General features: G+C 37.5%; 1 protein-coding gene across 7 annotated transcripts in view; it reads left to right on the plus strand.

Moving 5' to 3' along the window:
* Positions 1–25,614, plus strand: part of LOC135844208 (uncharacterized) — a 73,853-nt gene that overhangs the window by 20,180 nt on the left and 28,059 nt on the right. The window contains exon 3 of one of the 7 annotated variants that reach the window (XM_065362354.1): positions 8,489–8,550. The exons of 3 other annotated variants lie outside the window; for them this stretch is intronic. In XM_065362354.1, coding sequence (XP_065218426.1) covers positions 8,528–8,550 — 23 coding nt within the window. In that variant the 5' untranslated portion in view covers positions 8,489–8,527. Of the gene's footprint in view, positions 1–8,488; positions 8,551–17,151; positions 17,175–18,551; positions 18,593–25,230; positions 25,284–25,614 lie in introns of those variants that run through there. 3 more of the 7 variants (XM_065362355.1, XM_065362352.1, XM_065362353.1) reach the window with 3 other exon arrangements.

Below are 25,614 nucleotides of genomic sequence, written 5' to 3' on the forward strand. Positions count from 1 at the left end.
TCAGTATTATGCCTCGTTCGTCTCTCTTTTCCGCCCTGCGCTTGGGTTGTATGTGCTTGTGCTGTCTCGCAACGTTGAACTTTTGAATTGTTTGCTTTTTTTGTATGTACGCCCTTCTGTCTCTTTCTCGCTCTCTTTCTCTCTCACGTTCATGCTCATTGTACGAGTATTTCCCGCCCCGGATCATCACGCGTGCACACATGGACGCTAATGTGTACTTGTTATTGCGGTTGTCATTATTACTGACGAATGGTCAAAGGGAGCTGAAATATTGCTGCAATACTGCCTGGCAGCTAGCAAGCTGAAGGAAAAAGGTGCTTCATTGAGCTTACTGACTTTTTGATCGTGAGTCCTGAGGAACTTCTGGGTTGTGACATCACTGAGAGACTCCAGGTCGAGAGTTATCATCACTCAGCAACCCTGAGGTTTCCTTATAGTGATGGCAGTATCTCTGAAACACCTCCTGACATCACTGAGGCGGTGTAGAGCAACTTGGTAATTCACACTTTGGAGATGAGCCGCGTTGCAACCTCCGCCAACGCTAATGTTTTTTGTAGCTTGTGTGCGTGTGTTAACGTCGAGTTAACGCCATCGCCGTCCCCACCACACCGCACTGTCCATAGTGCGCGGTACTTCTTTTCAATAGCACGTTGCTCTCTGTCATTGTTGCTCTTAAATGCGGCATACTCCCTCTCTTATGCCTCCTCCTCCTCCTCCTTCTCTTTGCCACCTTCTTTGGACGACTGCTCTGTGATGTGGCTGGTTATCTGCTGAGTGTTTCTGTCTCTGTCTATCTGCTTGCTGGTGTATTTTTTTTCGGGTCATGCCTTCTTTGTCTAGCACCGTTGTTTGATGACGTGTTATTGTACGTGCGGACTGGGTGAGGGTGGTTGGCGACGCGGCGCGGCACCTCTGTTCTCTTTCACTCTATCTCCTTCTATCGGATATGAGCGTTGAATTTTGAAGGGGGTTCCAAGGACACGGGAAAATTACTAAGTAAAGACGTTGCCGCTTTGTTGGTTCGGTAATGCGGCTATGTACTGTGTTTACATCCGATTATGTCCGGGTTTCGGCAACGTCGCAGGCAACGTTGTACGCCGCAGCGTGGTTTCACTTTTCACGGTGAACGGTTTTTTTATTGCCCGGTCTCTGTGTGCTGCTGCTGTTGCGGCGATCGCGACTGTGGCAATAGTCGAGTTTTGTTGTGGGATTTGCATCTTTGTGTTGTGGGTGGAAGTGTGTGCGTGTGTTGGTGTGTGATGCGAATGTAAGCGTCGTTTTGCGCTATTTTCGCGGTATGCGTCCCGTGAGGGGAGGGGGAGGCGTCCACCGCGTTCTCCTTTTGCCGGAGCAGCGTATTTTTACTATACTATACCAGGAGCGAGAGAGAGGCAGTGGATTATGTGTGTATTTTTGTTGTGCTTTTCTTCTTTTTTTTCCTCGATTTTTGTTCCATTATTATGGGTTTTCTATGTGTAGTAAGACGACGACGACGACGACGTCGTAACGAGTGTCAGAAGGGCGGAAAAATTAGACAATGGGGAAGGCAGCAGGGGCAGCGAATTGATGAGATGAGCGTCTTTGTACTGGTGACCTTGATTTGGACGAATGCGACCCTGAAGCGTTGGTAGGGAGGTGTGTTGAGATTGTATTTAGTGGTTTTTATCTCTGGTACAGAATGGTGATTTTTTTGCATAGTTCTGACTTCGCGATTTTTTTTTGCTTCTAATTTATGAACGGAATGTGCTTATCGCCGAACGTAATGAAGGTAATGGTAGGTTGACGACTTGGGTGTTTGTTGAAATCGCTGCTTGGATTTTATTTTCTTTCAATTTTGGTGGGTAGATATAATTTGGAAAGTGGTGAGTTGGAGCTTGGAATGGAGATTTGTTCATTTTTGTTTTATGAGGAGCTGAATGCAGAGTCCGCTGAGATCATTTCACAAGAGAATATGTAAATTACAATTCTCGAATAAGTGATCAGTGATCAATTATTGATCATTTGAACATCTACTGAAAAGTACATAGAAATTCAGCGTTGAAAAATATTCCAAAATTCGATCATTTTTTCTGGTCCTGAAAATATAATTTCATTTCTTCAAAACTTTATAAAATCAAAATTCTCTTGATTCTGAAGACTGTGCGAGATGATACGATGTACGTAATATAACAAGAATTATTAACAACTTCTAAAATGTTTTCATTTTCAAAGCTGAAGCCGAATTTTCGTCTCAGAAAATTATTTTCTGACAAAACAGTGAAATTCCAAGCACACAGTCGAACAATCTACCTAAGGGAAGTTTCAGAAGTTTGTAGGTGTATCAGCGTGTCTCTATATTTGAAATTCAGCACGTTCAAAGGCTGCAAAGGAGAAAATATCTACCTATGTGAACTGCTGTTATCGTGATATCGCCGTTAGCTTTTGAAAAATCGACAAGCATGTTAGGAATGTCTTGGTCTTCTTTTTCTTCTTTCGTTATTTGTTATTTTGTTCCAGGGTACTGTATCGGATGATGGAATTCGTTGTTTTTGTGTCCTTTTGAATTGTACGTGCATTTTACGTTTTAAACGTGACGCAAGGGTAACGAATTCTTCAAATTTATGGAATTTTCATCGAAGAGTGAATATTTTTTGTATGAGATTTGAGATGTGTACAATGTTATTTCGTTTGAATGTTTTCATCGTTTTTTTTAATGTTCGTTTTCATGGTCAGAAAAAAATACATATTTGTCTGAGTTGAATTTGAGTTGTAAAGAGTCGATGCGTTCGTTTTAGCAGCTGAAAAATTGACTCGGGAGCGTCATCATGACGATCGTGGTTGGAAAACTGTTGTGTGGATTTTTTTTTCTGAAGAAAATATTCGAATTTCTTATTTTACGAAGAGGCGGTTAGTCTTGATAAAATATCATGAAATCAAATGTAGAAATTCGAATGATTAGGTACGATATTATTATTACAGGGTTTAGGCTACCGGAACCTGCAGGTCTGGAATGCGGATTTTCGTTCATATTTTCCAGGAAATATTACTCATTCTGGAATGATAGAATCTTGTTCATTGAAAATCCAAAATAATATGAGGTATATTTTGATATTGAAATACACCGTTTTAAGAAAACTGAAACAGCGATATTTAATTGAAATTTTGCAAAAGAAATGAATTACCTGTTTTGAAAAAATACATAAATTGAAGATTTAGGGGAACTGGGGAAGTAATGCTACAATATCGGACACAGCATTGAATAAGATCCCAGTCCAGGTGGCGCAGCTTCGGATTTCTCCAGATTTAATCTAAACAGTTTTATTCGGTGTCTATGGAATATGGATATTGGATATGACTTGAGATAGGTGGTTTTTCTATTGTGTATATTTTGTATATAAAAAATTGACGCGAGTTCATACTTACTTCAGGGTTCAGGCCAAAGTCGTGGCGGGGCGCGAGAGAATTGCAAGTGAAAAGGTCGCCGTCTTCCTTCGCCTTTGCAGCAGCGACAGCGATGTTTCCTTTTACAAAACACGCTGCACAGGTTCTCTTTCTTGCGTGTGTATTCGTAAACAGCTGTTTTTGCTTTTGCTGTGTTATTATGGCGCGAGTTTTTCGACGTCGTTTTCTCTCTCGGGTTGTCTTCATCTTGGCATTATCGTGTATCTGCTCTGCCCATTTACTATGCCATCGTAGGGCTGCGTTTACTCGGGTTTTGTGTTGTTTTGGCGAGGAATTGGAATTAATGGTCGAGGCGGTGGCGAGGCGAGGGTGGCGACGAATATTACGATGACGACAACATTTTAGAATGAAGGCGATGGACCAGGCAGGAGGCTTGAGATGGTGGTGGGGTGCTGCGGTATCGCCAAATGCAGATGGTTTGAAATGTTGGGTCGGTCGGTCGTTCGTGTATGTGTAGGGTTCATTTCCGCACTTGTGTGTTTCGATGTAAGGAATTTTCGGGGTCATTTGTTTCACAATAACGCTATTTTGCGTACTTGGGTTCCCCTTTCTTACCTGAATTTAACCGGTGTTCTATCTTGGTTACGTGCAGGTCTATGTACTGAGGTTGTTTGTACCCTTGATGTTGATTATACGCAGTAAAATTTTTGCGATCGGATTTTTAGGCAGTTCATTGTCACAGGAATTTCGAAGTTGTGAAAGAAATAATATTGATTGCAAAATCGTATATTCTTTGTTTTTAGACGATGAAAAAAATTGGTTAGGGTTTTCCTCCGTGTTCTTCCCTCTTCCTCCTCCACCGAATTCAGAGTTCTTTCAAGTGATTTCTGTCCCAAAAATTCTATTGGGTGAGGGGGTAGGAGGAGCTAGAAATTGGAAAACAATTTTGTTGAATGTTACTCGATGCAGAGTTTTTATTTGTTGCAAAAATGATACTTTTTGATGATCACCTATTGAATATTTTTCTGGGGTTTTGTTTTGTAAAAATCACGAGTGTTTATTTGAATGAGGCATTTGACTTGAAGTAAAGAATCGTATCGTGAAAAATGGAAGGATTGATTTTTTTTCTGCACCGTCGTCGTCGTCGCGAATGTGTTCTACATAATATTATATGTATGTCAAGTGGCTTTTTGATAGCTGTCGACAGAGTTTTCATTAATTTATGTGTGTTTTTCCTTGTTTGATTTACACTCGGCAGTTGGTATGCAACTGGGTATGACTATATATATATGAATGTGTGTGTTTTTTTGTTGGTACTCGTGTGCTGTGTCGTTGAATTGATATTTCTCTTTTTTTACACTCTTTATTCGTGCCGATGTCGATATGTTCCATTCTCTTAGTGTTTAATGTCAATGAAATTGACGATTTTTGACGACGAGGCAAGGCGGGCAATGCGATGGATGTTTCTGAATGTAATATTTTTCACTTCCTCCGATTTCGCGATAATTGAATCGATTAGGGCGACTTGACAAGTGACAGAAACCAGTTGAGTTAAAGATCAGAGAGGAGTGAGTTGGTTTGTTGATTGTTGAAATGAAATAAACGATGCAGTATGTTTTGTTCGCTTGGTCATATCGCAGAATTTGATCTATAGATATGAGATGGATGTATGTATTACAGACAGAAAAAGAAAAAAGACAGAGAGAAGAAAAAAAAACGATTAGTTTTTGTACACTTGCAAATCATCGTGGTTTTTGGCAAATGGCAAGGTCACGCTGGCGTGTTGTTTGAATTTCCAATGGTACCAGCGCTCATATTAATCATCGTGCAGATTTTTTTCTTCTTCGATCTGTGTTGCTGCCTCTCTATCTAGCTTACTTCACGTGTATTCTATTTATTATTGCGCCGAAGTCACGATTACGTTGACTTTGGGTATAACTCTTCGATGATAATAGTATACACAGACTCACGTAAGTAAGTGTAACACCATCACCATCACCTTACTTCGCTTCGTCTTCTTCGTAGATGTAATCTTTCGCATGCGATGAGACTGTGTGGCTGGCCACCTCGAATGAATTACGTTGATTCGTGTCCGTGCCAGAGAGAGAAAGGAAGCAGTCGAGAGCGAGAAAATAACCCATGGAGGTAATTTCGGTGGTTTTATTTCGGATAAGGAACGTGTATGAAAAGTAATTCTGTCGTGTAACGAGAACTATTCGTGGCTGAGGATGCTCTGCTCGTATAATTAATGGAGGTATACCGGGTGTCCTGACGAGGTTTGACCGATTGATTGTATCCTAAAAGTTCGATTCGAATTTTTGAGGAAGGGTGAGGGGAAGTCTCTGGCAAATATATTTTTTGAAACAAAAACGATTGGCTTAATTAGGGTTGGAGGAGTTCTGTAGTATCTGCAAGTTGCAGATTGGGGAGTTGTGTGTACGACCACGTTATGGGGTCTGACCATGGAGTATCTCAGGTTGTGGCTTTTGTAAGACTTGTATTTGACAAAATGACGTTGAGAATCGTAGAAGTGTTGAGAAACTTGCACACTTGGCTGAGAAATTCTGCATTTTTCATGAAGAATTCATTGAAAATCCTTCAATGTTCCTCGACTCCGAAAAGTGTTTTGTTCAGAAATTCAAAAAATGTGTTTGGCGGCACTGTCTAGTGAAAAAAGTGTCCTTCGCATCCGTGAATAATAAAATTGTCAAAACGTCAGTAAGCCATTCAAAATGCATCAGTAAAGCTGTTTCAAATTTTCCGAAAAATTTTTCGACATTCATCAGATGTTAGGAATTTAGATCTACGTCAATACTGATTTTGTGTAGAAAGTTCATTCTCAATTGGGGAAGGGAGAATCTCGGAAACACAGTTAATTTTGAAAGAAGAAATGAGCGAAATTTGAGAACAAGACATCGCAGAAATTTTATATAATTCTTCTGTTCTTCTCGACCATCGTCACCAATTTTTGAAATAACCTGTACTATCATTGCAGCTGGATGCATTTATGGGATCCAAATAATTGGTACACCCGGTAGGTACATAAGATTTGTTCGAAATGATAGATCTTGAAGTACCTACTCTCGATGCGCACGTTACGTGCAGTGTGAGTCATAAAAAAAACACGAGTATACGCGAAGCTGGAATAAAACTTCGTCGTGTTTTACTCTTTAATTGGGAACAACGATGGACGATCGGATTAATTAGCGAGACGAAAAATTTGATGGTCGGGTCGCGTTGCTCATTGGACGGGTGCAGGTTTTGGTTTCCAGGAGGTTAGTTGGAAGAGATGCTGGTGGGAATCAGAACCACGAGAACAACAAAAACAACAACAACAACAACAACAGGTTGCAGATCTAGTATTCAGCGAACCAGATTGTTGTGGTGAATAATGCGAGATGAACTTGCACGAGTATAAAACCAGAAGAGACTCTTCTTGTACATGTAGAGTTTTCGAGAACGTATGACTCTCACTGATGATCTGATGTTGCTCGTTCGAATGAATTGAATGGTATTTTTGGGTTCTCGATAAAGCTACATGTAATCTGCAGCAAACTGGTTGGTTGCAAGTTCCCCCGAAAACTTGACTGTGTATGGGTGGCGATGATTGGAGGGTTTTTTTCAGCAAACTCTCAGCGTGCATTTATATCTCGAACGTCATTAAATTGGTATTCGGCGGAGAAGTTATTCGTTTCGTGATTTTCTCTTTATTTTTTATTTTTTTTCGCATTTGGTTTGGTGAATATGAAGCACGTTTTCCTATGGTCTTTTAGTTGGGTTATTTATACTGCTAGCTCGTATGGGTTTTAGATACTCCGTCCGTATTCTGCATTCTATTATTCTGTGGCTTGAACGAGAAAAAAAACGAACCTGTTGTGCGGATTTGAATAGAGATATCGTTGATGAATGGACTTGATTAGGTATAGCGGAGGGTTCAGTCGGTCGGTCGGTTGGCCGGTGTATTTTCTCGATTCTCGTATTGCAGGAAGTGCACAAATACTCGCTTACTACGACGGAATTATCCTAAGACGAATACGTAGTAGTACACATAGTAGGTAGTTATAAGAAAAAAAAATTCCAAACGAACCTACGAAGGTTAACCACCCCGCGAAAACAACCAGCAATTCAATTCGTCTACCCTGGAGCATTTTTGGTGTAAATTTTACAGGTACTTAATCGAGTGTTATTTTTCAAACGCGGTGTTGCCATATATTACATAGTAAATGGCGTAATCAGCGCATATAGAATGACTGAACTCAAAGTACCTATGCTTTATTTACGTTTTTTGTAAAAAAAAAAAAAAAAAATGTGTGTGGCAGAAGCCTATCAACTTGAATATTGCGAATGGCGTGTGGTCGCTGAGGTACGGTGAGGGTGACGCCGATGTTTTAATTTTTATTACATATTATTATTATTATTTTTTCGTATATTGAAGGAATTTTTTCATACTAGAGCGCTTTTTATTTTACGTTTTTACGCGATAACGCGTCGTACGGTATAAAAATATCCGCCGCAGAAGCGAACAAACGTACGATGTATTTTTGGAGCTGCTGGAAATTATCGAAACGAATCGTATTTATAGATGTGCTATGGCGAGTAAACCAAACCAAAGCTGTTTTACTGCAGTACTTTGTTTTACGCTTGGTAAATTATTATTTCGCGAAATTGGAATTTTTTTTTGGAATGGGTTTTCAATTAGTGGAACGATGATGGGATGGTTTCGTGGTTTTAATGTCGAAGAAGGAAGAAATGTCTAGAGTGTAATGAGGAAAAAGCATTGTTTCGTCTTTCTGCCAGCGTGTAGGTGTTATCAGTAGTGCATGGGTTTGAGTTAGTTGAACTGAAGAAATTGAGGAAAGGAATGTTGTCAATTTCTCTCGCTGGTGTATTTTAGAAAATTGAAATATTTGTAGCAGTAGAAGCGAAAGAATGGAAAAACGAGTTGGTGTTGCTTGAAATCGCAGCTGTCGTTTTCGGAAATTTGAAGATTACATATTTTTATTGATTTTGAAAATGAGATTGCGTTGTTAATTACATATTTTAGGTAGAATTATGAAACGATATATTGAAATCAACTAATCTTCGTTGTGTTTTTGTTTTGTTTCAGGTGAGCACGATTTTTCGCCATAGAGATTATACATAGAATATGTTTCCCTCGTGTGAAAATGAGTAAGTTAGTTTATGAATAATGGAACAATATCACGTTAATTAATGCGGGCTATCTACCAGGAAAAAAGTACGAAAGTACAAAAATAGCTATAAAATTTCATTTAAAAAAGCGGGCGAGTATCTGTAAAATTTACATTGTTGCAAAAACTTGAATTTTTTCTTCAATTATTATTGAATATTGCGCGAAAAAATTTGTGTTGTGATATTCAGAGTCAACTTCTGAGTGGAGTTTGTCGTATACATCTATAAACCCAGCGTGTCTGATGTCCACTGGTCGAGACAGTCGATAAATTGCATTTTAGGTCAAGAAGTGGTCAAAAGGTCGAACAATTGACCCGAAATAATAATATTTAAAGCAGATTTTTTCTCCCATTTTGAAGAATTATTTTAAAGAACAAGTGTGCATTTTTAAAGTGAGTTTGTTGCCAGAAAAAAAAGTAATATTGCTTTTTTTTGGAGAGAATAGGAAGATGTGACTGCAATATTGCATCCTGGGGGGAGGGAAGGTTGGAAAAAAATTTAGATACCTATTCAATTTTGCAAATTGGGGCGGATAAGATTCGTAAAAAATTGAGTTTTTATTCCTAATAATGTACATATGATTTCAGTAAACATCCTGCTGGGAAATGACTGAATGAGTGACGAGATAATGAAATAATTTTTATCAGCGATAACGATTTTATCTGCTGACATTGTATTCGACGAATTCATGGCCCAAAAATATTTCCAGTAAAATGTATAGATAAATGAATGAGACACCAGGAAGTGCATATCGCTTCGATACAGGTTCTTAGTGTGTATAGTTCAGGTCTGATTTCGGGGAAATTGCCGCCACGTATCTCGAGCTTGTGGATGAGAAAAGAAGTGTTGTGGTTGCGGTTATCGATGGTGAAAAATTTCATAAATGTGTAATTGTGTACCTCTACCTACTTTGATATTTTTATAACGAGAAATGACGAAAGAAATGGAAATATGTACGAGAGATTTTTTTTACCACGAATAAGCTAGTCTGTCATCTGAACGATGGTTTTTTTTTCCCGAATTGTGTGGTTGTCAGAGTAACGGCAGTTTTTTGGTATTTTTAAATGCGCCTACGCGATGCACCAGCGGGTATTTGTTCAAGTTTTGAATTTGCTTTCGATCATTCAAGAACGTGGTGCTGGAGGAGGAGATCACGATTATTGCGGAGGAAACTGATTCTGGATCATTCTTTACTCATTAATTTTTTCAACGGAACAATGATACTGAAATTTCTCCGAATTTCGTTACCGGAGCTAGAAAAAAAGTGCTATAGAAAAAAAAATGAAAAAAGGTTTATTTGAAAAGTGAAAGGGAGTAGTTTGAAATTTGGACTTGGAGTATGTAAAGCTAAGAGATGAGAGTTAAGCAGTAGGATGAGTGGTTTATCAATTTTTTCAGAAATTTGAGAAATACGTGAGAAAGATATTCAATTTTTTGGTCAATGTTTTTCTAACATTCTTTTGACCGAAGCTCAAAGTTTTGAAATTCTTGAAAATTTGAGGGGTCATTTTTTTACCTGGATGATTAAGAGCATATGAACCAAAAAATGAAAAAAATTGAAACATTTCTAAAATTTTCAACTTTGGGCTAAGAGAGTGGAGAGGAGGCTATAGAAATCGAAAATTTTTATATTGACAATGGGTAAAAATTGTACAAAACCGAATTAATAGGATGTTTCTTCCTCTTCAAGACCCAATGCTTGCCTTATCACTATTTATTCTGCATCATGGCGATTGAAATCAAAATAATTGACAACGAAATTGAACATCATCATATTGATTTCATGATATGCATTATTTTTTCACGTTGAGTTTCTCCTGCCCTTCCCTCCCAGCAATTCATCTGCCCGTACAAATTTTAAAAATAGATGTACTATGCATAATAACGAATTGGCAAAAATCAGTGGTCGATATCGAAGAGTTGGGGTGGTCAATCCGACATATGCAGCATGACAGGAGATGGTACACGTTCGGGATTCGGCCTTTCGAAGTACATCACGGCTGCTGTAGGTATGAAGTAGGTACATGTACAAACATACGAGGTGCATAGTGCTGTCGTAAAGTATACGACCGCGCGCGAACTTGGCATTTTTTGGCAACTGTTGAATTTTTGGTTGGACCGTTTGTAGTAATCTATAATGGGCGCGTGAGAGCGTATTTCCGTTTTATTCTTAAAATAAAACCATCGTCGACCTCTCGTTAAGCCGGTAAATGAGTGCGTGCGTGGTATGTGTGCATTTCTTGAAGGATACCTAGTGCCTATTATGTCTACCTAGATCTATCTACGAGCCTATTCGTCGTAGAGTAGGTTATTTGTAGGTAGGTATTCATTGGCGCAATGGAACATTTTAAATTGGACTGAGCATTATGTATAGGTATGACTGGTTAGAGGTTGATTTTTCTTTCTCCATAATTCGGGAAGTGAATTTATTTTTCGACGTGTAGGTACGAGTGTAGCTCGGGTCTCTCTGTGGAACACAAATAGTATAGTATAAATTGGCGGCGATACAATTTACATAATTTTAACCACATTCGAAAAAGAGAACCAGCCTTGGTGCTATGTGGACTGTGGATATACATACATAATATTATGTGCGTCGTTATCGAGGTATAAAGCTCTACTGTTTATGTATATACCGTGGGGTCAGTTGATTTCTGAGCCATATTCTTACGTACAGTATTACGAGCTCAAGGTATTCCAAAGTGTGTACTATGCTAATGATTTTCGCGCAATTTAATGGTAGGGGAGAGAAATCTAATCCAGGTACGATCATTTTTTTTTTTCAATTATCTCTGGAAAAATGAAATATGATTTAATTTTTTAAACTGACGTTTGGCGAAATTGACTCGACCTCTGGTAAAACGCGCGAATTATTTTAATTTTTTATATATTGCCATTTTGCTTCTGGGTAATTTACTGGGCGAATCATTTGCGTATGATTATCTTGTTAGGTGCTCTGCTCAAAAACCTGTATTTCGATACTCGTATTGTACCTAAGTATTATATTCCTACGTGCATAAGAGTACGTAAAACACGTATTTTGTATATTTTTTGCATATATTTCTGTTCGGAAAAGCGCATAAGTATGCGCATAGTTTAATTTTTCTGGTGCATGTTCCGCATCTCCTGAGTTTGGTATCTGTGGCAAGTTGCAATGTGTGTCTTGAACTACCGGGTAAACATCCGGATGGCTCATTGATTACTTACTGGTGTATCGGCGCAGCTTACCTAATGAGGGTAAAAAAATTTACATTTAAATTGAGGTAGATTAGTATGTGCATAAAATATGCAGATAGAGTTTTTTTTTGTGCAAATATTTTTTTCGAAAAGGACTCAGTTGATTTGTGATTTTTATTTTGACCGTCTGACTTGATTTTCAGTCATTTTGGAATGAGATTCGAAAATCTGGGACAAGGAAGGTTCTGCTGGAGACTCCAGAACATCTTAAAATATTCGAATATCATTCTTGAGTTCTGTTGAAAATGAAAATTTTGACTTTCAATTTTTTAAAAATGTTTTCTGAAATTTTAGCTACAGTGGAAATTCATCAACAAAATGGCCGACTTGATTATTAAGTTGAGATTTTTTTGAAAAAATGGGACAATTTTCTCAAAATTTTTACTCGTCTGTTTCTGTACAACTTCTGCACAGTAGTGTACCCACCTACCTTAATTTGATAAACTAGAATAAAATTTGAAAAAAAAAATAATGTCTGGGAGTATTGGTATTTTAATATTGAAATACTATTGGTTATTAAATTGTCATCTCGATTCATCTTGTGGCTGGCAATTATAGGTATGTACGAGAAGGTCAATTTCGTTTTGGAGTGTCCTTGGGTTTGAGAGCTTTTGTTTGTCTTTGCAATGAACTCACAAGTACACGATTTACGAATCGCCTCTGCTTATACGAAGGGTGTAGTCAGTTTTAGAAGGTGCTATAGTGTATCTTGAGAAGTTGAATTTCTTTCTCTCTCTTTGTTGTACATAAACGAAGTATGGATGGGCTCATGGAGTATAGCGAGGAGAGTTTTAAGATATAGTGGTCCACGTTTGACTCCTCGAATCGGTGTGTTGTGTACTTATCAAGGCAACTGACTAATGTAAGTGCTGAAAATTTTCAACATCTTTGTCGACGCCTTCTTCTGCAAATAATGCTATTGTATTGTCCGAATGATGAAACTTGAAAGGTGAATCGAGGATGCTGTGCTGAAAAGTTGCTACGTACGCCCGTCCTTCTCGTACATGAGCTGTATCTTATCGATGGTCGAGTGGTCAAATTGGAAGTATTTATTTATTGTATGTTGTAGCCTAAAATGTATATGATATGAGAAAATTGATGTTATAATGGTAAAAAATCAATTTTTTCATCATTAATAATCGATTTTTGGGAAAAACTAAGGGTCCTACAATAAAAATGAAGAGATACGAAATTTCATTTCCCGTTTTTTTAAAAAAGAGTTTTATAATAATGCTCTAAATAAAAATTAGAAAGCTCGTAATGAAGAATTTTTTGTGACCTTTTTAATGGGCCATCCTCTGTACGGTTTACGAGCTACGAAGCTACGAAGCTACGAACGAATGCACATGCACCACGAAAAAGGTGGATAGCGAAACTAAAATGGGCGGTAGGGAGTCATTTTCTGTATCGAATTTCCAATTTCGGGGTTGGTCGTTCGCGTGGCCTGGCGGATGTTGATAAGTACCTATGGAAATGCGAATGGAGAATGAACGGTTGTGTTGGAAATTTCAGGTGAAAATAATAGCGCAGCCCAGGGTACATTTAACGTTGTACGGTCCACATTTTTATGTCTGTGTATCGTACGAGGGGTGGATGATTGGAGGATTTTGTCGGATGCATTTCGAACCCCTTCGTTGGGGCGGGCGTTCGGATAGATTTTTGAAAGTGATGGCTCAATAGTTGTAAATTGCGTGCTTATCGTGGAATTTACTCGAAAAGGGTGTGTTGCATGTGAAGGGAACGAAATCCGAAGGGGTTGAAACAATGGCATGGTAATTTTTTTCCTTTCTTTTGTAGCCTGGAATTTGATTTCGTATGATAGATCGGCGTTAGTGGAAGAGGAAGAGGAAGAGGGGGAGGGGGTGGGAGTTTGAACGAGATGCGGAATTTTTCACGATGAAAGTGAAATTTTTGTACCTATTAATAACGTTTTACCGTTTTGCAGGAGAGAGATTTTAAAATGGAACTATCAATAATTTGGAATTACTCGTAGAATAGGTAAATGAAAAGGGGTCGAGGAGAGTGCTGAAATTGCTCTGTGCTTATTTTCGTTAATTTCTGCGGTGTAAATCTGTATATAATTCATTTTTTTTTCGTAAAGAGCTATTTAAATTTGTGATGGGTAAATACTTGAATAGATAGTAAGTAAATACATAAATTGTGCTCATCGTATTTACGTTGTTATCTGCTGTAACCGTAACCTTATTTCTATTGCAATGTATGTAATTCCTTTGATAACGTCGGCCGCCATATGATATGCCCGCCTCCAAAGAATAATACCAGCTTTCTTATTTTGTCGAGTGTAGGCGAGTGCGTATGTTACTTTAAATACATAACTAGTGCTGCATTTCGGAGAGTTCTCTTATTTTTTTCTATTTTTGATAACCTATCACACATCGAAGTCGAGATAAGGGTACCTTAATTTTCAATTTGAGCTTTGGTAGAAGGAGGGGTCAAGTTGTAAAAATTTTCTCTTTTTTTGCCTCCTAATGTCCGTGGTATTGAAAGGAATTTTATGCTGTTCTGTTATATTAATTAGCTTTTGAGGTAGGTGCTATGATGGATTTTGTTGCTTGAACCTATCACGGTTCTTGTGTGTATAATTGCATTTTGTGAAATACGAGTATTTCAGCAGACAACTCTTTAGAAAACCTCAGATGTCGCTTGTTTTCAAATTATTCATCTACCCTGAAGGATGATCCTAGTGGTCTAAATTTCAGAACTTAGCTTGAAAAACATCGATGGAACATTTTTACGATAAAATATGAAAGTAAACATGAAAAATAATGATGATAACTGATAAGTTTTTTTTTTTTTTTTTTTTTTTTTTGTAAGTTTTCGTGAACTCTGTTACGACATAATCGGTTGTTGATAAGGTGAGAAATAGAAGACGATATTACTGGTAACGGTCTATGGATTATCAGTACTTTATTTCATGTACATATGTACTACGTAGAAGTACTTAGACTTACTGTATTTATATTTCTCTATTTACCTGTTTTTTATTTTTTTCATTTATCTATCTACACAATTATGTAGTTTTCCTCACGACACGCCGTTTTTGTTTTTCATTTTAGTGTTTTTATTTGTGTAGTATTATGATTTTCTATGATGACAATGTATGTAAAGGTATGCAGCAGAAAATACGCCTCTGCAAAGGTATGAACTAGTATTTATGTAAGTGAGTGAGTGTGGGCTCATCATTAAAAAAAATATGATACATTGTAATGAAAAAAAAAATTATATCGCGAGTTTTTAAAAATATGCACCTAAAATCAACATAATACGCATAAATACATTGTACGATTGGTATTTTGCTTTATTCAAGGACTGCTATGATTTTGTATTGCGATTAGTTTGGTACATTTACGTCGTAGGTATTTGTGTGCTAATTATATTCAGTACAACGACGTCGAACAATATGGTATGCGTATTAAAGTCACAGGTATCTTGTTGTGTCGTGCTTTTTATATTTTTGAAGACAATTTTTCGAAATTTCTCTGATCCTCTTCTGTTATATTTGGTCGTTGTAATGCTCGTCTTGTCGCATATGCTTATTTTTGAACGACGGTGGTGATCCCTCCCCTCCCTCTCTGCTACAATGATACTCAAAAATAACGCACTTTTGTGGATCACGGATATAAAATAAATTGATTGAGTATGTAGATTGCCGAATATTTCATGTTATGGGCGCGAGAAGAACGCGTATGTTTCTCGAGTACTTCGGTGGAGCAATGTAACCTTCGCTCGGGCCATGTTCATGGGCAGTTTAGCAGCACGTGTTTATGTTTGATTCAGGGAAAAAAGTGAAAAAAGTGGAATTATTTCATTTTTAGAAGTGCTGCCAACCTTGGGAATTGATCCGTGAACTTGAAGAATTTTTAAAATAATTTTCGTGAGACGTTTCCTACTCCTGTGAGGATTTTTGAAAATTTATTTATAAAATGAATGTATATGTTTTCAGAAAGGATTTTTCGTTCTGATTATATGAGAAATTTTTTGCATTTTTTTTTTTTTTGCCAAGCTGGCGGTATAAAAAAAAATTGTCGATTTTAGAGGGAACAAAAATCTATCTATCTTTGTTTTGAAAAATTTTCACGATTTTTCAATCAATTTTCATCATTTTTAGTTAGGTACCAAGTTTCAGAGGTGAAACCTGAAATTTTTTCTTTTTTTGGTTATTGTTTGCTCACGTTTTGTAAGTTTTTTTTGCCCTTTTTTGGTTGTTTTTTTATTGCTTTTTCGTTTTTTTTTCTGTTTTTTTGGTTACTTAAGTTACTTTTTGATGGAAAAAACCGAGTACGAGCTCTATACTTACTGATTATTATTGCTTTCAGTTGACATCCATGTCAAAGTCTCAGTTTTTTTTTCAAATTTTGAGAGTAGATTTCAATCCTTGGAAGTATTTTTGTTTGGATTAGTCCTCATTTTTATGAGTGCTTTAGAATTAGAACCCCCTGATATTTAACCCTTGGCCCTTTTTCTAATTTATAGATTTTTTAGATTTTTGTTTTCTAAGCCGTTTTTGAAGACTTTTTTAATGAATATAAATCACTGACGTTTTTCAACGAATCTTTGATTTTTAAGAGAAGATTCTATCTATGTATATTTACTGATTGAGAAATACTGAAAGACCTTCGTGGATTTTCTTCGTCGAATACAAGCGTTTTAGAGATCCAAATTAGAATGCTTTTGATTTGCAAATGAAACAACAAGAGATACGAGAATTATTAATGATACTGTGGGTGCTCCAGAATCCTTGGCATAATGTTCGTACCTGGAGATATCTTCTAAATTACCAACATTGTATTCGGTATAGGTATTTTTACGTATAACGAGAGTATGTGGTTGCTTGAATATTCGTAAGAATGCAAAATGAACTTCACCTTGTGTCAAAAAATAGATTTTCTCGGTATTGTATACGTGTCTGGTATCTGTAGTAACGGTGGCTGCGGCGCCCGTCGTCGTATTCTTCGAAGAAGCTGCGGGGATCGTGGCGACGAGACAAGACGACTATACATGGTAAAATATATAGGTTAAGGAAGAAAAGAAACCGGGGAAAGAAAGAAGAAAAAAAGCATCGAATAATACAATGTACAATGTTTAAGAAAGTCTGTGCAGTTGTAAGGGACGAAGAACGAAGAAGGGCTAAAGACCAGTTAGTTATGCTGCGTGGTGTATTGTGCGAAGTTTAGCATTTTTCGTTTTCGACTCGTAAAATATATATGCCTTACCAGTTACCTAAACCTAAGGTACTCGTATGTGTTACTAGAAGAAGTGCAGTTCATTTTGCGCGAGTGAGTGTGTATTCCTGGAGCTTAATTCAAAATGCTAGAGAGCTTGGAGTGAATAATTTATATGTATATGTAAGTAAATATTATACTATGTATTATGTATCGTAGTTACCTCTTAAGTGTGGATATATACTATTTAAGATACCTATGTATAGAATAGATGTACTTTTACCTATGTCAATTCGCTGGGTATAAACTGTAAAGGTATAAGACGATTATACCACGTATGTTTTAATGATGAAACTATTACGACGGTCTTCTGAGATAAATACAACCGCGTGATTATAGTGTTAGTAATTCTGAAATACGAATCGATAATCGTCTTTTACCTTTACCTGTGTGTACTATAATATGTGCATGTGTACTTGATATCACGACGACTGGATACCTTTACCTTTTCTATGGTAGATGCGAATCCATAGGCTGTGTGCCATAAATCTGCACCATAAAATTGAGCGTTCTCGTCTGTCTGTGTGTAAAAATGGTGGTCATTGTCGTCATCGCGCGGTCGTCTCGCGATGATGTGAAAAATTTTCAAATGGTTGAATAATTACTGCCGTTCGTCGCGGTGTATGTATTACAATACATGCATAGGATTGATTAGGAGGCTTTGTTTCTTCCTCGTTTGACTATGTGTATGTATGTATATCGTAGGTGACAGGCGAACGTATTATGTGTTTCAAGGTTGACTGTATATGCACGAGTGTAATTAAGCGCGTAGGTTCGACGTTCGTCGTGTGCTCGTACATTTTGTTTATTTGTAGGTGTGTTGGTGTCTCTGTCTTTCTTTGTAGTTTATGCGAGGACGAGAAGTACCTACCATAAAAATTTTTGAACTTTGGATTCGTTGAACTTGAAACGAAATGGCGTCATCGTTGCCTCGACGATACGTACTGTAGTTGCTAGTTCGATCGCGAATTTTTCGATAAGTTGTATACCAGAATTTCCAAAAGAATGTGGACTTTACTCGGAAGAAGAAATCGTCGTGATGATGGAGAATGAAATTATTGATGGAAGCTATAGGTAAATTACTCGAGGATATTGGCTTATTTTGATGGACTGGAGTAATATTGGCGCAGGTGCAAGGAATTGCAGCAGGCTTATTTTAGGTTTATTAGGAAGTGGTGCGGTTGAGGTTTTTCTTAGAAGTCCATTGATGCCAGGAATTCTTTGAAAAAATGTCTGCTTTTTAGTAAGAAGATTCGGTGGTACATATTTGAACAATGGACTATGGCGAAGGAACAAACCATATTGTAATAAGGTACAATTGACTAATGATTGTCTGCTGGAGTGACAGGAGACTGATAGCGAATTTGTTGACTTTTTTTCATTTCCTTTGGAGGAACGAAGGTGGACAGACGTAAGAAGTGTGATGTACGAATACGACGTTTGTGGCGAATAAGTGTTGAAATATTACGTAGTGATCAGATCTAGAATTTGATGTTTTGGGAACCATTTTTCAAAATGGTGTGCTCGCTGCAGGAAATTCGGTAACGTGTGATTTTATTTTTAATATTTTTACTACGAATTTATTGTGTTTTCGCATTGACGGGACTTGTGGATAATTAGCTACACGTTTTAATGATGAAATTATTACGACGGTCTGCTGAGAATACCGTATGATTATAGACTGTAATTCTGAAAACCCGTGACAAATTCTGCGACGATTGCAGTAGTTTTGTCGCGAATTTTTTCAGATTCGATTTACCTATTTATAGAGAATATTTTTGTATTGGTTTTTAGTGTTAGGTTTTCCATCTTTATTATTATGCTATGTATTTTTGAAGATTTCTTGCATGTTTTAATGATGAAATTATTACGACGGTCTGCTGAGATTACCGTATGATTTTAATTTGTAATTCTGAAAAACTTGACGAATTCTGCGTCTAATATTTTGCTGTAAGCAGTTCATCGTTTTTTTCTGAAAATTTTTCGAATTTTGGTGTATTTTTGGAGAAAATTTATGTTGTTTTGTAGGCAATTCGTCGTTTTTTTTTGCAAATTTTTCGAATTTTGATCTATTTTTGGAGACAATTTATGTTGTTTTTTAATGTGAGGATACATAGTTTTTTCATGTTCATTGAGCTCTGTATTTTGGAAAAAACTGATTGTTGATTAATAATTTCTTACAAGAGGTTATCTAGACAGTTGCACATTTTAATGATGAAATTATTACGACGGTCTGCTGAGAATACCGTATGATTATTGATTGTAATTCTGAAAAACTTGACGAATTCTGCGTCGAGTATTTTGCTGTAAGCCGTTCATCGTTTTTTTCTGCAAATTTTTCGAATTTTGATCTATTTTTGGAGAGAATTTCTGTTGTTTTTTAATGTTCATTGAGCTCTGTATTTTGGAAAAAAACTGATACTTAGTTGATTAATTTCTTATAAGCGCTTATCTCTAGACAATTGCACGTTTTAATGATGAAATTATTACGACGGTCTGCTGAGAATACCGTATGATTTTAATTTGTAATTCTGAAAAACTTGGACAAATTCTGCAACAAATGTAATGAATCTTTTTTTTTCAATTTTTTCGATTTTGATGTATTTTTATGAGCCAGGGCAATATTTGTGTTGTTTGTAGTGTTCAGTTTTTCCACGTTCATTCTGGAAAATATTCATTTGTAATTCCTCATAAGAGGCTATCCAGACGATTGCACGTTTTAATGATGAAATTATTACGACGGTCTGCTGAGAATACCGTATGATGATAGTTTGTAATACTGAAAAACCAATCTGCGATCGTCTGATTGCCTTGGGTACGAGATTTATGATGAATTGAATAGTTTAGGTATACCTATGTGACGAACAGCTGTTATTCCTCTTCGTTAATTTTACTATGTAGTACCTAATATAAATGCAGGTATCTTGGGGAGCTCGTAGGAAGAGGAGGAAAATATCGATGATTGATGGTTTTAAAGTAGGTGGAGTAAAACCTAGCTATAGGAAGCATCGAGCATCGATATTGAATTTGAAATAGAAAAGGTATTTAGAATGCTTGAAATAGTTTTTTTTCTTGGTACGAAGAGGTGGGTCGAGGGGATATCCCGTTTGTTTTTGAAATTAATCAAATATGAACGGAAAACAAAGAAATTGATAAATCTTGTCGGAAAAAGCTCTGATCTTTTTTTACCAATCAAATATTTTATTTTCAGTTTTTAAGTTCGTTTGTTTTTTTCTCTCGAAGCTAATTGAAAATAGAAGTTTCATCGAAGGAAATTACAGAATATCTAATAATATTGGGCATATAATAAAAACATTGTCGAAAAAAGGGGGAAATTTCCAATTCAGAAAAATTGTTTTTTATAAAACTACAGTACAAAACTGATGATCAACTTCGTTAAAAATTATATCGTAATTTTCAAAATAAAGTGAAGAATTTTTCAAAAAAAAAGTCAACCTGATTTTTTTTCCATTGAAAAAACACTTTGAAAAAAAAATGAGTTGAGAATTATGAAAAATTGATCAAGTATCGATTTTTTCAGACCAAGGCATTCTGGTGTTGTCGAAATTTATCAAAGAAAGTGAATAATTTCACTCTTTGGAATTCGTTAGAGATACTCTGTTCAAAATTTCCTTTTTCATCACTCGCAATATCATGTGTAATTTTCCTCCATTCCTTTTATGGCACCTGCTCATTAAATATATGCGAATGTGACTTTTTTTTAAAAGCTTACGAACTGAGAAAGAAGTTGTATTTCGCTTGAAGCTGTGTAATTGGGTGGGATAAACGTTCAGTTTGCTGTTGATTTTTCTACGAAAGGAGTCGAATGGAAAAATCCAACACGCGAGATTTTCGCTGCATTAGTTATATTGTGAAAGACTTCGCCATAAGTTTGATCCGGTATCAGCTTACTTACGACGAGTATAAATGCCGAATACTCTGTTGTATTTTGAAAATGACATTCGAGCAAGTTTTCTGCCTCGAAGGAGGTGATATTTTTTTAATGTAATGAAAATTCCGACTAACAATCCCCCGCATTCTTTGAAGAGGTCGCGGATAAACTTTGACGCCACCGTTCGATCGTAGCCTATTCGACTCTTGACACGATTCTGGTGATTAATATTTTTCTGTAGGTGCATAATAATGTGGCTGTACCCTGGAGGCGGCGTGCAGGTGCAATGTTCGTAAATAATTGTGATGTGAGGGATAAAAATGAACTTGTTTGAATCGATTAACGGTGCTTTGGTGATAACCACTGTGTTTATGTGTCTTTTTGTGAGATGGTACCTGGCCTGCCCTGGTGCCTAATGCTGCTGGTGACAGTGGCATCGTTCGATGAAACAATGTCGTGTGATTTTCACGTGTCGAGTACATACTATGTAGAACTGTATAAGGTAATGACTGGTTATCCTTCGAAGTACAGTGTATATCGTGTTACAAAGTGGGCGATAATCGTTAATTATTATAGGACGGTTAATACATAATATGTGTATGGAAATGGTGGTGTGTTTTTTTCTTCTTTAGTTTTTGTTATATTAGAATACTCGTAAAATGTATGCTGAAGACCGTGATGTGTGTACTTTGTATGGAAATATACTGTTGTATAAGTAGTTGGCGAGCTGGTACTCATATTTAGATGTGTTTTCGCGAAATTAATTACTCGATGTGTGGTTATTCCTGTTTTCCATTCGCCTTCGATGGTAAAATGAGTATTGTTGAAGTGTACCTTCGGCATCGATGCGAGTTTATTGGCGATGAATGTGAGTAGTTGGTCAAAAATAGGTTCTACCTGTGTATTTTTCGACGAATAAGAAATTAATGCATAAATGGACGGTGATGGCATTCTACATATTACCGGTTAGAATGATGAAATCGTTGGCTGATGCATTTAGTTCTGCTTGTCTTACATGTGATGCATTTATGTATGTACCTACCTATGGGTACTGCTTGAAATCCCACTGTGTCGATGATTCACTCACACCGATGATGGTGATGATGGTGACGATCATGACGATGATGTTGATGGAGATGGCCGGATTCGTGTGCTCGTTTTACGTCGTCGTGGTCTGGTGTACCTACCTACTGCTGGCGTGTTTTTTCCCTAGTTTCGGGTTTACCTTATTTCGCGGTGCGATAAATCGTAATTAGAGTGCCAGTAACAGAGATTATGATACAAAAGGTTGGCGTACAGTCGAGGGGGAGGAGGGGTTACGCGGCTTGTATATTTTTTTACTCGGATTTTCACGCTCGAATGGAAACTGTGTCAGATTTTGAACGAGTTCGAAGAACCCGATGACGGTGTGGTGTGATGTTGTTGTTGTTGGCCATTTCCACGAGTTTGGCTTTGGATCCCAGGTGGACGTAAATGGTTAGGATTAAAATTTAAATGCGTTCGAGTCGTTTGAGGTGGATGAGTTGGAGGATGTGCGCGAAAACGACAGTGTTCCAGTGAGTCTGTTTGTCCGAGATGAAGAATGAAGTTCTAAATCAATCCTGAATGAATTTGAGATTCGTTGATATGGCTCCTGAAAATGCAGAAATGGAGCTTTCAACTGGTACCAGCAAGTTTATCAAGGAAATTGAAATTTGTCCAACTGACAGAATAATTTTTGGGTTGAAGCTTGGAAAAAATTGAAACAGAAGCCAAAAAAATATCATCGCGTGAAGTTCAGTTTTTTAGAAAGTGAGAGCTCAATTTCATTTTTCATATTTTTAGCTTGAAAAAAGAATGCGAAGAGATGTAATTGAGATAGAAATCTGAAAATTTGGTTCGTACTTTTTCTCAAATCGGTCTATATTGCTGTTCTGGCACTTCGAAAAATTTTTTAGATTTGAAAGTTTTGAAAAATACAAATTTTGTGTAAAAATGACCCAATGGAAGTTTAGAACTTGTGTTGGCCAAAAATGACCAAATAATTTTAGGTCGAGAGGCAGTGAAAAATGAGGAAAATTGTCCCAAAATTAAATATAATGAGATATAGATTGGCGATGTGTAAGATTATTTTATCACTAAAGATTTTTTTTTATACAATGTGATTGGTCTTGTTTTTTTCTTGGCCAAGTGGGGGGGGGGGGGGGGTCTCGAAAATTTTCTACTGGTTGTATTCTTTTCTCATTAGTGGGCCTCTAATAGGTGCTGTAATTCCTTTGAATCGTAAAAAAGTTCTGCATTTAAAGAAGTGGTACCGGAATTTGAAAAAAAGTAGAAATTTTTACACTTTTGATTTTATTTAACTTTTGAATTTTGTAGATGGAAATCTGAAAAACATTTTGCTCTAGATTCTGCTGAAATTTTGATGAAATCCTACGAATTTATTTGACACCCTGTGTGACAACCATGATTTATTCTAGAGAGCACGAACTTCCTAAAGTCTACAACAAGCTCTCAAATTATTAAAAAAGTCGTGTGACATACTTTTTTTGGAGGGAGGGAGGGAGGGAGGGAGGGAGGGAGGGGGACGGACGGTCAGACGTAGCAGCACTAGCACAAATTTCAAATTTCGATCTCCATTTTTTTGATCAGGTGCTTTCACTATAATTCCCATTTCAAAATTTTTTGAAAAAGTAATTACAACCTCCCCGAACCATTATTATTTGAGGACTGGTGGAGAGTTGAGGAAAAAGTTGCAAGATCTCCTCTCCTCTTCCCAAGGTGTTCAACTGTGCGACTTGCATGCTGGTATTGCTGATTCAGCAAATTTCACACCTTTTTCTCTACTATCCTGCAAAATTTCTGCTCTCAGCTTAGAATGGGTCGATTTCATTTATTTTTTTGAAAAAAAAAATAAATGAGGGTTGTATCAGCTTGAGAAATAGGAGTTTGAAAAAATCATCGTGTCGAGGGTGGTATCGTATAAATTAGAGATAGGAGGTGTGACCACCGTGCAATGGAGAGAGCTTTGGATCATGACTTTACTACCATTACATAAACGTATACCTAGTAATACTTACTTGTAATACTGATATGCTTGGTATAGTTGTACTGCACAATAATGCTTTGGGCTTAAGACTATACAAAATGTGATCTTATCTGATACGATGATTAAGTCGTAAAAGAAAATGAGTAGACCGTGATTAACTGATTACATGCTGTATATACTGAGTGTACTTTAATGTTTAGTCTACTGTGTTGAAGTACACACATATGAAGTGCAAGGAGATGAGAGGCCTCGATTTTGCTTTTGGGTTGATTTCTTTCAACTCGATTAGAGAAAAAAAAATGACGATGATAACGATCAGGATCATCGACATTGGTATTCGCTTTTACGATGGGTCTACTCTCGTTCGGGGTATGTTTGCTTCTCCCTTGGCCTCTCTTATTTTCACATCACGAATTACGATACAAACATAGTATGGTCGCATGGTAGCAGCGCGTGTTTCATGAAATCGAAAATAGCCTCTCGTGTTTATTCGTCGTCCGTCTTTGGAAGTATTTTTATTATCAGTAGTTTTGATAGCATTGTCGCGAGGACCACTGCGAAGGTATTTACCACGATGTGTGTTGTGTACCATACAGTAAAGAGAGCACACAGCTCGGCTCGGTATTTATTTTTGGTATCCATAGCGACGTTAGCGCTGCGCCGCCGCCGTCGCGTCGTTCGGTGTTCGCTCGCGACGTCGCTGGCGCGGTGATGACGGCGGCGGAAAAACTCGCGCCCGCGAGACGAGAGCGAAGAAGAGGCGGAGTTTCGTGGAGTGAATCCGCCATTTGGCGGTCGGGGGTTCGTACGTAGTTGTCGCGGCGGCGAGTACCAGAAAAAAAGGGACGCGAAGAGGTTGGCGCTTGGACCGGGACGGGCCAAGCGCACCTTTTCCCAATGGTCGAGTGCGTTTTGGTACCGGTCGTCGGAGGGTCTGCCAGACGACCGTCGGTTCCCTGGCCTGGGATTCCGGGATCGAGGAAAAGCCGCCAGTGCCCGGAAACCGAGAGGAGGTCGGAGTGTGCTGCATTTGCAAGCGATGGGCTGGAAAGGGTACCGAATGTGTGTATGCATTGTAACGCACTTTGCACATCTCAGCTCACGACTGGATGTTTGGCTGGTGATAAGGGCGGTAGGATGATTCGCGGGGGTGAATTGCGTGAATTTTTTCCTTCACACCTTTTTCTTTTTTTGAAAACGAGTTTTGGGGGTATTGGGTTTTGACGGGAGTGGGATACGTGTAGAATTTTTGGATATGTTTCGACTATGGTGACATGTTGACTCCGGTGTGGATACCTGCGCTGGATTTCTGGTACTTTTCTGTTGCACTTGTACTACCTATTTTGTAAATTATGCCATACTGTACGGGTCTCAGTCAGTCAGTGGTATACTATGAATGAAAGGAGAGTCGTATTTGTATGAGAAATTGCCCTATAATACCAGAAATATGACCACGAAAATTTTGATGAATGATGATAAAATTGATGGGTGTATTGATATGATTTCTGGTGTTACATTATCTGCACTGCGTAGTTCATATCAGTCTATCTGAAATTGGTAATAGTGGGAATTGATTAGTTACTAAAACGAACTGGAAATGTTGTGAGAACGATTAAATCTGTAGAATTTGAGAGGGAGTGTTT

The sequence above is a fragment of the Planococcus citri genome, chromosome 4, assembly GCF_950023065.1.
Source record: "Planococcus citri chromosome 4, ihPlaCitr1.1, whole genome shotgun sequence".
In the NCBI taxonomy this organism is placed as follows: Eukaryota; Metazoa; Arthropoda; class Insecta; order Hemiptera; family Pseudococcidae; genus Planococcus; species Planococcus citri.